General features: G+C 44.7%; 1 protein-coding gene across 1 annotated transcript in view; it reads right to left on the reverse strand.

The window, feature by feature from the left end:
- The window catches only part of LOC134425792 (fibronectin type-III domain-containing protein 3a-like), a 39,928-nt gene that overhangs the window by 17,315 nt on the left and 9,736 nt on the right, over nucleotides 1-12,877 (reverse strand). The window contains 5 exon segments of the mRNA XM_063170765.1: nucleotides 123-222; nucleotides 224-361; nucleotides 1,831-1,907; nucleotides 2,779-2,854; nucleotides 5,928-6,063. Of these exon segments, the coding sequence (XP_063026835.1) occupies nucleotides 123-222; nucleotides 224-361; nucleotides 1,831-1,907; nucleotides 2,779-2,854; nucleotides 5,928-6,023 (487 nt within the window). The 5' untranslated portion in view covers nucleotides 6,024-6,063.

Genomic DNA, 12,877 nt, shown 5'->3' on the forward strand with positions numbered 1-12,877 from the left:
TTTGGGACTCGGGTGAGTCCCTGACCCACAGGGGTGCTCTAAGTTAATAACACAACCCCTGGGGATGTGTGGGGAGGCAGGGCCAGCTGTCCCCAGGGCCTGGGGACACTCGGGGCTCTCACCTTGCTCCTGGAACACGTGTGGTGGCGGGGGCTGGTGCATGAACTGGGGCGGGAGCTCTCCTGTGCCGGGCACCGTGGGGAACACGGGGTGAGGGGGGGGGTGGCAGCAGGGCATGGGGGTGGTGCATGTAATGGGGCACGTGGGGGGGAGGGGGAGGAGGGGGGGGATGCATGGAAGGATGGAATTCCCCCGAGTGGGGCACCACCACCACTCGCCGAACTCCGTTCTCTTCCACCACCTGCGGGGAAACGGGAGAAAGCAAGTGCGAGGTCAGAGAGAATCCCATCAAATATTGCACAGCCAACAGGGGATTGACTGCCCGGCTCTGGTTCATTTCCAGAGCCTGACAGGCAGGGTTTGCACACCAGAATGGATTCCAGTGGAAAGCAGGCAGGTACTGCTGGGATGAAGTGGAGTTTGAACAGTTTGAACAGTCACAGAATCCCAGGGTGGTTCAGGTAGGAAAAGACCTCAAACTTCACCTCATCCCACCCCAGGGACCCTTGCACAGAACAGGCTGCTCCAAGCCCCATCCAGCCTGTCCTGGAACACTCCCAGGGCTGGGAGTCCACAACCTGCTCACTCCTGAATTATTTCACTCCACTTTGGCAGAATCCAAGAGAACCAGCCCTGGGCTCCTCTGACACTGGGAACACAAAGTTATCACCTCATCTGACAAGAGCAGCCCAGGTAACTCAAGCTCCGATTTAAAGCTGCTTTCCAACTTGTCAACCCCTGTCACAACAACCAAGGGAAAACAACCCAACCCTGCTGGTTTCAGGTGACAGCAAACACAGAAGAAATAAATGCGGTTTTCAGGCTAACAGCTCAGTGCTGCCAGGGCTTTGCCCACTGTTTGCACTGAGGGATCCATTTCACAGGGATCAGAAATTGTCTGGGGGATGCTTTGCTCAAGGTCTGCAGAGCTGAAGAACAGCAGAAGCCCAAAATTCCATTGTGTGCAAAAAGAAACTGCCTGGAGAACCCAAGAACTCACAGTTACAGCTTTCAAACCTACTCACAACACTCCTGATTTTCAACATTACTACAACACAAGGTCTGTTTCCACATTTGGTTTTGATTATTTCCTTTTAAAACACATTAATTTTGAAATAAATCAAACTGGGAGTATCTCTGGTAACAACATGCAGGTCTGACCTGAACAACACCCGGGAGTGGAAAAGCAAAGCTGGGAGAGCCCAGAGCCCTGCTCATTTCCCAGACACATCACTGGAATCAGTGTTTGCATCACCACCACACTCTGCTCCAGCAGTGCTGCTTTGCTGGAATTTCAGGAGATCAGGGCTGGTCAAGAAAGGAGCACTGAAAATTTGGATAAATTTTTATATTAAATAGAAAACCTGCAGCCAGTTGGGACTGTTCACATGACCCAGCTTCACCCTGCAAACAGGACTGATGAAATATAAACATGTGGATCCTGTTCATGGAGCTCAGACAGTCAATTCAGAGCTCTCCTTGTTGCTAAAAGTGTTTTTAACTGCTGGGAGCAGGATTAAAAATTCCTGGAACGTGGATCAGACATTACTCAGTAACAGAAAGGACAGAGCCCACAATAAAGTGAAACAGTTGGTAAGTTCAATGGAAAAAAAATGGCTTTTTTCACAGCTAAAACCACCAATAAATAATAAAAATATTATTAAAATTTCCCCAAAAAACCACCCACAAGAGAAGGAGAAATGAAGGCACCTGAGATACGTAACCGGGAGGCACAAAAATCGGCGGCATGGAACCGTTTGGTGACATCATAGGGACATGTGCTGGACCTGGCAAGGACAAGGGGACACTTCTTAACAAACAAGGCTTTTCCCATCTGGAGACACCTTTTGCCAAAGATGGGAGCCCACCCTGGAGCCTGAAACATCAGGGATTGCATCCCATTCTCTGTTTGATTATTGGCTTTATTCCAGCCACCACGCTTTGGCCAGCAGTGTCTTTGTAATTGCACAAAAATCTGTATAAATAATTTTAATCTGTATAAATATTTTCAGCTCTTAATTTGTGATAGGTAAAAGTCTGTAGTACTGAAGGCAAATGCAAGTATTGGGGTAAAGTTGATGTAGGAATTTAAAAATTAATTTTAAATACATTATTTTTTGTATTAAGCTCAAGGGACGTATTTCTGTAGGGGATTTGATGAAAGCACAATGGACACATTTTATGTAATATCATGTAAAATTGTGACAAATACTCCAAAAATGGAAATACTGCTAAATTCAACTTGACTTACAGGAGATATTTTGCCCTGACTGGGGTTTTCTGTCACTCACCCAGAAGGTAAAAAGGAATTTGCAGGCACAGAGTGGAGCAATGACTCCCCCACCTCACAGCACAGGGAGGTCCCAGTGCCCCTTAAAGTTCTTTAACTTATTGTAATAAATACCACAGAAATCATGTGTTAGGATCCTGGGAAGACACTTAGTCAAGGATCACTGCAAGCCCATCTTTTGGGACTGAAAATCTGCAGGATTCAGGGAATCCTGGCAGCTTCCCAGTGCTGCCTCATTTGTGCTTGGACACAAACTGAAAAATCTGATTTATTCCAGTGCAGAAAACACATCTGACATCACAGAAAAAACCCAGTGGAATAACCTTAGAACCAAAACATTTGGATTCAGCACTTGAGGCTCCCTTTACCTTGAATGCACTGAATGTGTCCATCTTCAGTTGTAATTGTAAATGTTTCACCTGGGTTTACCTGCACAAGAATCACCTGCAGGAAACAAAACAGGGGTAAAAAGAGGGGTTGGGGGCTTTTTGAATTTTAGACATTCTCTGGGGGAAAACCCCTTTTCTTTAGAGACAAACAACATCAGAGCTTTGGCAACCTTGGAGTAACACAGGAAAATGATGGGTAGAATGAAAATATTTCCTCCTACTTTGACATAAAATCCTTGTATTTTTCCTCTGGTTACTCCCAGAAGTGCCTCACTTGATATACATGAAATAAGCTTTTAATTTCACATTTCACACTGATTTTTCTGCTTTTTCTGAGGCAATGATGACCTGAGATTCACATTGCATCCCAGGCTTTTCCCACCAGCTCTGCCTGCAGCTCCTGGGAGCCCAGGTGAGTTTTCCCTGTGGGAGGAACCCAGTGACATCCTGCAGGTCCCTCTGGTCCCCTGGCACACAGATCCACCTGGAGCTGGGCCAGGATCACTCTCAGGCACTGCTGGGATCCCAAACCTTCCTCTCATCCTGCCCCAGCCTTGGGGGAATTTTGGCAGCTGCACTTTATTGTAACACCTATAATACTCCACAGTTAATCCTTTAATAAAAGGGGTTTGGCCAGGTAAGAACTGCAGGCACACAATTCAAATTCCACCCTGGTGACAGCTGGCACTGATGTAAAAATTGAAATAAAATGTGTTTGTCAAAGCAGCTGTGAAAATCAGTGTAATTTTCTTCCATTCAATTTTTATAAAGTATTTTTGCACTATTCATGGAGTGACATTTGTAGCAGGTAGATGGGAGCTGAAGAAATCACCTGGCCATTTAATCCCTGGTAAAATGAGCTACACATGCCATTAATGAATGAATTTTTCTGTGCTGGAGCTCCCTGAACTCCTCAGGGACCAGTTTCACTGTTCTCATCACTACAGACTCCAGGGATAAATGATAAATGCTATTATAACACTGGTTTTGCAGCTTCTGCATATTGGTGTATAAATCTTTGATTTTATTTTTCATAACCTCCCTTGTAGGGGAGAATTGATGCTCCTTGTACAGGAGAATTTTACTTTGGGTGGGTGATTTGTTTCTGGATGTAAGGAAGCCACCAAAATCCCTGAAAAGGCCATTTAGACACTCAGCAATATTTATTATGGTTCCAGGAGAGTGAGAGATGGCAGAGAATGCCTTTAAACGTGGCATAATTTGCATTAATAATTAAATTTATGCATATTTGTCAGTTCAGAATGCAAGTAAATGCATGACTTCAATGCTAATACATTTCTTGGGGTAAAGGGAGAGAAGTGGTGTCAATTGTTTAAAGAAAACTGACAATAACGGGCTGGGGATTTGCCAGAGCACAAGAAACAGGAAAATGATTTGCTGTGGATCCAGGATTGCACAGGCAGGGAGTGACCTCAGGAAAAGGCTCATCTTTGAGGGCAAAACTCAGAAGCAAGAAAGGGAATGTTTGAGAGATTCAGAGCCTCCGAGGTGGCACATCCTCAGCACAGATCCATGAGCTGCAGCTCTCAGAGCAGAGGGAGGGATCCCAGCAGTGCTGCAATCCCAGCATCGAGCCTGGAATGCCAGGAATGCTCAGGCCCTGCCTCAGAGCACTGACTCACTGGGATTCATGAAGAAAATGCAGTCCCAGGCACCTTCCAACAAGGAACATGTCCAGGAAGCTGGAGCAGGGCTGAGGGGTGGATCTGAGCCAGGAGAGACAGGGGAGAGCTGAGCCCAGGAGCTGCCAAAGCCTCCAGGGGTCCTGAGCTCCTCTGCAGGGCTGGTGGCATCTGCTCTGCCCACAGCTCTGCTTTTAGCCCATTCACACATTTTCTGATCCAGAAACCCTTCCAGAAAACTCCCAACTTTTGCTTCAAGTGAAATGGAGCTAATGGATTCACTGGCCAAACACACAGATTTGGTTTCTGGAAACAAATCTCTCTACAATAATTAAGTATTAGCAGTGTCCTCCACAGCGCTGGCAGAGAAATAATTAAAAAATTCTCTGCATTAATAAAGATTCTAAGTCAACACTCTCTTTAATAAAAAGATTCTATTCAAACTTCAAATCTACTCTTCAAATGCATCTCCACAATACAACCCTAATTTTTTTTAATCTCATCTGATTGCAAAGTCTCCTCTAGGTCCTAAAAATGTCAGTGACTGTCACCTCCATGTCCCACACACAGAGCTCTGGGGACAGGAGCCAACTAAATCTACCTGATCTCCCTTCCTCATGAAACCTGAACCACCTGAGCCACCTCCCAGCTGGGCAGGGCTGAAATTTCACCTTCTACTGCCAGAACTTCAGAAATATCTCAGAGACTTTGCTCATTTCCAGACATACTCTTGTACTTCCACTCCCAGGGTCTGAGGCACAAAGGGGAAAGGGCTTTTTATTTAAAAAAGACAATTTTTCCAAGTATACAACTGAAACAAGGCAGATTTCTCCATCTTATCTGCAGCAATGACAAATTAGAGATCTCATGTAAACTTTCAGCATTTATGGCCTGCCAGACCTCAAAGGATGGGAAGAGCTCCCAGTTTTTGTAGTACAAACACTCAGCTCTTTCTGCTGAACACTAAATTCACATCTACTGACAATTTACACAGACTTGGGCTTCAGAATTGTTCTGCTGCCACTTTTTACCTGCATTTCTAATCCTACCAGGGACTTCTGAAGGGTTGTGCCCTATAAAGCTCTAAAGTTTCAACTAAATACATTCAGGTTTCACCACTGCACTGTAATTATTAATGAAGACACTCAAACCCAGGAAGCCAAGGTCTTCCCTTTCATTTTCCTGTCATAGATTTCCTCTGCAATCCCTTGCTAATCTTTATTCATCACTTCACAGGAGTTTCAAAACCTTTATTAACCCCCCAATTTTTTCCTTTGATTTTTGGAGTTTGCAGCTCCATTTTAAAGCCTTTTTTTCACACCTGTCCACTGCCTGGGAGCTGAATGATTTTTTTTCCTCTCTCCATTCCTGTTTAACTCCTGATGTCAGTGCTCACTGGCTGATCCTTGCCCAGCTCTCAGAGCTGGTTTTTGTGGAGCCATCATCCCAGTTGCTCCCAGTGCTCCCAGTTGAGGGCTGACTTGCCTGCTGGATGCTGTCCCCGTTGACCATGTGAGGTAGAAGTGGCACTTCATTCAGCAGAGGGGTGGCTTCCAGGGGGGGCGGCTGCTCAGCCATCATTTCTTGGGATCACTCATGGACACCTGCTCACCTCAGCCACCTGCTCCAAGGAAAAACAGGGATGGGGTCAGATCCAGCTCTCCCTTCCTTAAATCATTCCCTGCTTGTTTGACAAACTCAGCTCTGCCGAATGCAAGTGCCCCCAAACACTTCAGTGTTAGCACTTTTAGCTTCTTTCATGTAAGCAATAAATGTCCTTTCCCCAAAATTCTCCCCTTTAATTATCAGGAATATTCAGCCATGAGTGCTGGAATTGGTATCTCAGTGCAGCAATTACACAGTAAAGGAATTTACATTTATACTGCAATTTATTCTTAAATTTGCACTTCAAATTCCTAAACTGCTTCCACTCCAGACCCCAAGCTTTAGGCTACATAATGCACACACCCCATTTACATTTTAGTGATGATCAAAAAAACCCTAAACCATGCAATTTCTCCAATACAAAATCTGCCAGGGTGAAAACAAAGCTTGAGACAACACAAAATCCTGCTTTGTCCCCAAATTTTTGACTGACAACCACGGGGAATGTGAATGGGAAAGTGCTGCAGAGTTGGGAGCTTCCAGGAATAATCTGTAATTAGAGCAAGTCAAAATACACATGATACAAATTAATTATAGTAATTAGAGCAAATCAAGCTGCAAGCCCCCAATGGCAGGGAGTTTTCAGAGTATAGTTAATCCAGCATCCATAAAAAGCACAAGATAACAGGATACAGGAAATGCTGACACTTCCTGCTCCTTTCCCATTACCTCCCATAAACCAGAAGGCAAAATGTGGTTAGGAGGGTCCAATTCCTTAAAAATAAAAAGCAAACCACAAAACACCTCCTTAAATCTGTGCATGAAACAAGTCAGGTTGCTTCAAAGTGTCAAATCTTTCTTCAGCTCTCCACAAGCAGCAAGGAAAGGGCAATTTTTGGGGAAGAAAAAGGACAAAAACTGATTAATTCTGTACCTGTGGGACAGTATTTCCAACAGTTAGCAACAGATTAGCAACAGTAGGAGAAATATGACATAATTAACATAACTTCTTCTGGTTTTAACTGATTTTGCACAGAAAAATCTGTAAGAAAGCTGAGATTACAAAGGTTTTTCCTGTGTTACCAAGACAAGGCAAAGGAGCTGGTGGAACCCACTGATAAAACCCCACTCCTCCTTTGCAAAAGCAGCTCCAAATCAGAAATGCAATCACACAGCCACAAAATGCAGCACAACAAACTCCTCAAGACTTCCCAGAACCCAGCTCCTTTCACAAGGAAATTCTTTTCCAGGGCTGCTCCAGTAACAGCTTTAGGGAGCCAAACACCACTGCAAGGTGCAAGGGCTGGACAGGACCTCAAAGATCAAATCTGCATCAGCTTTGGCCTAAATACACTTAATAAATACACTGAACTGCCTGAGCAGGGGATTTATTTCCTGAATAAAATAATCTCCTTTTTGTCAGGTTTGGAATTGCCTCTGCCAAGGATGCAAATTTTAACTATTCCACTTAAAAACCCCTGCCTGGAACAATAAAATTCAGGCAAAGATTTCTTCCTCTACACCTCTCCCATTTTTTGAGGTTGGATTTAAGCCTTAAGAGCCATAACAGGAATTCACTGTACACAGGTAAAATGAAAATTCTTTATTTTATATATGCATAAAAATTTCTTGAATCTCAAAGAAAACAGAAATTAGTAGTTGAAATAAAGGGGGAATCCCTTTACCAAAGGGCAACTCCTTCTGCACTTAAATTCAACTACCCCAAACAAACAGCTGCAGAAAAACATGTTCTGAAACAGGACCCAAAGGCACCTGCAACTTTAAATAAAGGTTCAGAGTTTCTGTGTTCATCCCTTGCAACTTTAAATAAAAGTTCAGAGTTTCTGTGTTCATTCTCTGCAACTTCAAATAAAGGTTCAGAGTTTCTGTGCTCATTCTCTACAACTTCAAATAAAGGTTCAGAGTTTCTCTGCTCTTCCCCTGCCTGGGCTGAATTTAATTCTCTCTTTAGGACAAATTAGAGAGCAGAGCCCCAACATCCCTGTGGTTTTTAGAAGCCTTCATCTCCTGCCTAATGACACAGGGAGGATTTCATTTACATGGACACCTCCAAACACTTTCTGCTTGCTTAGTGCTGGAACTTCATTTCTCTGAGGAAGAATTTAATATTTGGAGTACCAGGAAAGAATTGGTTTTAAACTCTTAATGATAAACTCCAAACCAGCCAATTTTGTGTCTTTGTAGCAATGGCCATATGGGCAGAGAAAACAGAAGTACTGACAGGAACAAACCCATCTGAAGAGGTTTTGGGGCAGTTTCACCTGGCTCAGAACGTTGATATTTCCCTGTGCAGCTGGGCTGGGGTGGCTGCAAGGAGCAGAAATCTGAGGACAAAGAGGGACATCCTGACAAATTGAAAAACACCAAGTTATTTTGGGTTTTGAGCACTGCTCAATTCCCTGAAAACACTGATAAGAGCAGCAAAACCACCCTGCCCTCCCAGGGAACACAGTCAATGAATGTGGGACTCAACCCCTCCCCACTTCAACAGGTAAAATTTTTCCAGGGAAATAAATCCATGGATTCACCTCCCCAAAGTCTCCATTCCACTCAAGAAAGTAGGTGGTATTTGGGTAAATAAAAAGAGAATTCCTAAAAAGTTATTACATACTCAGCACAATTTCCTGCACAACAAAACAAAGACAGAGCTCTATCTTGAAAAGCCATTTCCCAACACCCTCCCAGGGCTGGCCTGGAGCAGGGAATCCAGTCCTGCCCTCCCTGCAGGGCAAGGCTGCTCCCAGGGAAAGGTGGAGACAACCAGCACAGGGGCAGAGAGGAGATTGCAGGGTCCTGAACCCACCTCTATACACACTGAGGCATCACAGAATCCAGCACGGTTTGGGTTAAAAGGGACCTTAAAGCCCATCCAATGTCACCCCTGGATCCCTGGAAGTGTCCAAGGCCAGGCTGGACAGGGCTTGGAGCACCCTGGGATGGGGGAAGGTGTCCCTTCCACTGTCCACTGACACCTTCCCTATCCCAGGCTGCTCCCAGCCCTGTCCAGCCTGGCCTTGGGCACTGCCAGGGATCCAGGGGCAGCCACAGCTTCTCTGGGCACCCTGTGCCAGGGCCTGCCCACCCTCACAGCCAGGAATTCCCTCCCAATATCCCATCCATCCCTGCCCTCTGGCAGTGGAAGCCATTCCCTGTGTCCTGTCCCTCCATCCCTTGTCCCCAGTCCCTCTCCACCTCCCCTGGAGCCCCTTTAGGCTCTGGAAGGGGCTCTGGGGTCACTTTGGAGCCTTCTCCTCTCCAGGTGAGCGCCCCCAGCTCTCCCAGCCTGGCTCCAGAGGGGCTCCAGCCTCGGAGCAGCTCTGTGGCCTCCTCAGGACTCTCTGCAGCAGCTCCAGCTCCTTCCTGTGCTGGGGGCAGCTCTGCAGGTGGGGTCTCACCTGAGCAGGGCAGAATTCCCCAGCTCCTCCTGCCATGCTGGGAACAGCTCTGGAATCAGGGGGTTCTGGGGGCCAGGGCAGTTCCAGCCTCTCCTCCACTGACATTCCCAAGTTTCACATCATCCCCAAAAGTCTGTCAGTGGTTCCAGGCCTCCTCTGAAGCCTTGGATTTACCCCAAACCAAGTCAGGTTGGAGAGGCAAATGGTGCTGGGGGGGTGGTTCACCCTCAGGGAGATCTGCATCAAAGAGCTGCTGGGTCCCCAAAGCCACTTTATTCCAGCAAATCTCAGGAAGAGCAGCTCAAAGTGCTTTTGCTGTGGTCTGCTCTTGGCAGTGAGGGATTCATCATCCCCAGGAACTATTCAAGTGGTCAAGGAAAAAAAAAAAGAGAAAGGAAAAAAGTACAGTCCTGGGAATTCACAGGCTGCACTGCCATTAAAGATGAGCTAATACACTAAATCTTACATTCTAGACTAAAAATAAGCAAGAAAAATCCCATCTGGAAGCATTAAAGACCAGGCAAATTTTGTAATTTATAGGAATAAACTGAGGTTTAGTGACTCATTAAATATGAATCAATAGCAGAACTTGTAGAGGTGTCTCTACAGCTTTGTCACCCTGTCCTGAAGATTTTTGAGTCAGTATGGAATTCAACAGATTACGTTTTAGAAAGGTTACATTCTGCAAGGGCACTTCTGGCCTGATTCACTTTTTTTGCTGTGGTTTCTATTACACATCAGCTAAAGGTCACTCCCAAACCTGGGCTGAGCTGAGAGATGAATTCAGCCCACAGAGCCACAAAAAAAAAAAATTTGCATTAATCATCTCAGCAACAAACCTGGAGCTGGAAGAAGTGACAGTGGGTAACACATGTCTAAGTTAAATAGCTTGAGTTAGTTAAGTTAAATAGCTTTTGTTTTCAGAGATTATTTACTTATTATTTTGTTTTCAAAGATTATCTAAAAAGCAGAAACACAGTAATAATTCACAATAAAACATATTTAACATATTTTAAAATAAATAAATCAAATACATATTGTAAGAACAGGCCCTGAGATGTGTTCTGGACTAATTCAACAATCTCATGTAACATAGTCCTGTTCCCATATTCAAAAGAAGGCAACATTTTCCAGGGACACTCCTCCAAAAGCTTTTAAGAAAAACAGAAAATCTCCAGGACTGCCCTTGCAGCAAACAATTCCTGTCCCCAGAGCTGGGCCTGACCTCACTTCCTGCTGCAGCAAAAATTCCAGCTGAGCTCTGCAAGGCTCCAGCATCACCTCCTTTGGGTCCAGCCCAAACTCCAGCTGAGCTCTGCAAGGCTCCAGCATCACCTCCTTTGGGTCCAGCCCAAATTCCAGCTGAGCTCTGCAAAGCTCCAGCATCAACCTCCTTTGGGTCCAGCCTAAATTCCAGCTGAGCTCTGCAAAGCTCCAGCATCAACCTCCTTTGGGTCCAGCCTAAATTCCAGCTGAGCTCTGCAAGGCTCCAGCATCACCTCCTTTGGGTCCAGCCTAAATTCCAGCTGAGCTCTGCAAGGCTCCAGCATCACCTCCTTTGGGTCCAGCCTAAATTCCAGCTGAGCTCTGCAAGGCTCCAGCATCAACCTCCCCCCAGTTCCAGCCCAGAACAGCCCCTGGAGCCTGGCCAGCCCCCAAGGAACACTCAGTGCTCACTGATTCCAGCTCAGATTCCATGGAAAAGCCTCTGCAGCTCCCTGGTTGCTCCCGAGGGCTGGCTGATATGGGATCATCCAACCTTAAGTCTGGAAAACATCAGGGGTTCACAGCAGACAGCTGGAAATGTTAAAATTCACAGAATTCCCACAATGACCAGGTTGGGAGAGACCTTAAAGATCACTGAGTCCACCCCATGCCCTTGTCTCCAACCCAACTGCCTCTGATAGTTTGGATCCCAGGTGGAATAATGAGTAATTCCAGGGCGTGGGGGCAGTTACAGATAAATTATTGGAGTTGGGGATCTCAGAGGTCTTTTCCAGCCATTCTGACTCCATAAATGTTTTGTAAACCCCTGGGAAGAGCTCCAGCATTCCTGAGCCTCTTTAGCCATTTCCAACCATCAGCTCTGTCACTTCCACTTCAATGACACAGGAGAAGCAACTTCAAAACTGTCACAGCAATATCTGGAAGAAAGGTTCTGGCCAGAAGAATCTTCCTGGACAAACACATCACTCCTGTTTTATCAAGAGTTTTTGGAGCAGTCAGCACTCATTTACAATCTCCAATTTACAGACATGTTTCTCTTTAGGCACTGACAATGAATTTGCCAGTATTTACTGCAGACATGGAAGAACAAAAAGGTTGTGTATTTCTTAATGGTGGTATAAAATATATAAGAAAAATTTAATAAACTGAAAAAAAAAAATCTCTGGAATTGTATCCTTTAGTCATGTTATCTGCTGTGAGATTATCTCTTGTGCAAATGTGCAGCAGTATTGCAGATTTAGTGAGTTTCAGAGTTCCTGTTGTCTCACATTAAAGTATTTTCCTATTGTATTAAAAATCTCTCTCCAGAAAGATCTCTGACTTTAAATGGGGGGAACACTGCACACAGGCATGGATCAGCTTTATTCCACTCTCCAGAGAAGAAACCAAACAGATTTCATATAAACAGTGAAAAATAAGTTTATAAACCCAGAGAGAAGCTGTCCCAAAGGCTGGATTCTCATTACAGTAAGTGCTGGATTTAAGATGAGAAAGTTCCTATTCTAAGGAGCTTATTACTTAAATAGAGACTTTTTTTTTTCTTTTTTAAATACAGCATGCCTGAGTTAGAAAGAACAATGTGTCCAGGAAGAAGAGCCTGAAATTCAGCAGAGACTTCCTGATTTCCAGGTTCAGTGCCTTATGCAACCTGCCAGCCTGATCCTAAATTTTCACTTATTGCAGGAAGTAAACTACACTAACATTTCTCTTTACTAAAAGCAGAATTGTATAAAGAGCTAAAGCTTGACTTACACCTTTTTATACTGACAGAATCCTTAATTAGTACTATAAATATTATATAATACATAAAAGTATAGCAACTATATTTTCTCTGAGCAGGGGGAAAACCCCATGTTCTCTGATAAAGAATATTATTTGTTACTGCCATGCCTTAAAATCCAGATCTCCTACAAACTGAAGCTCTGAGTATTTTACACTCCACTGTCAGTTCAATTTTCCATCACTCATCTGCAAAGGCTGCTAAAAAGAACAACCACAGAGCCATCCCAAAGCCATCCCCAACCTCAGGCTAAGGAATAACCTTGTCAAAAAGATCCAACCTTAATTATGATTCCTAAAAAACCCAGATATGCCCCATGCAATTCTAAAGCAGAAAAACCTGGGGAAATAAGACCCAAGCAGCCCTCTCCCACCCAAACTTTTCCAATAAACAGAATTAACAAGGTG

Source organism: Melospiza melodia, chromosome 16 (genome assembly GCF_035770615.1).
Source record: "Melospiza melodia melodia isolate bMelMel2 chromosome 16, bMelMel2.pri, whole genome shotgun sequence".
Lineage (NCBI taxonomy): Eukaryota > Metazoa > Chordata > Aves > Passeriformes > Passerellidae > Melospiza > Melospiza melodia.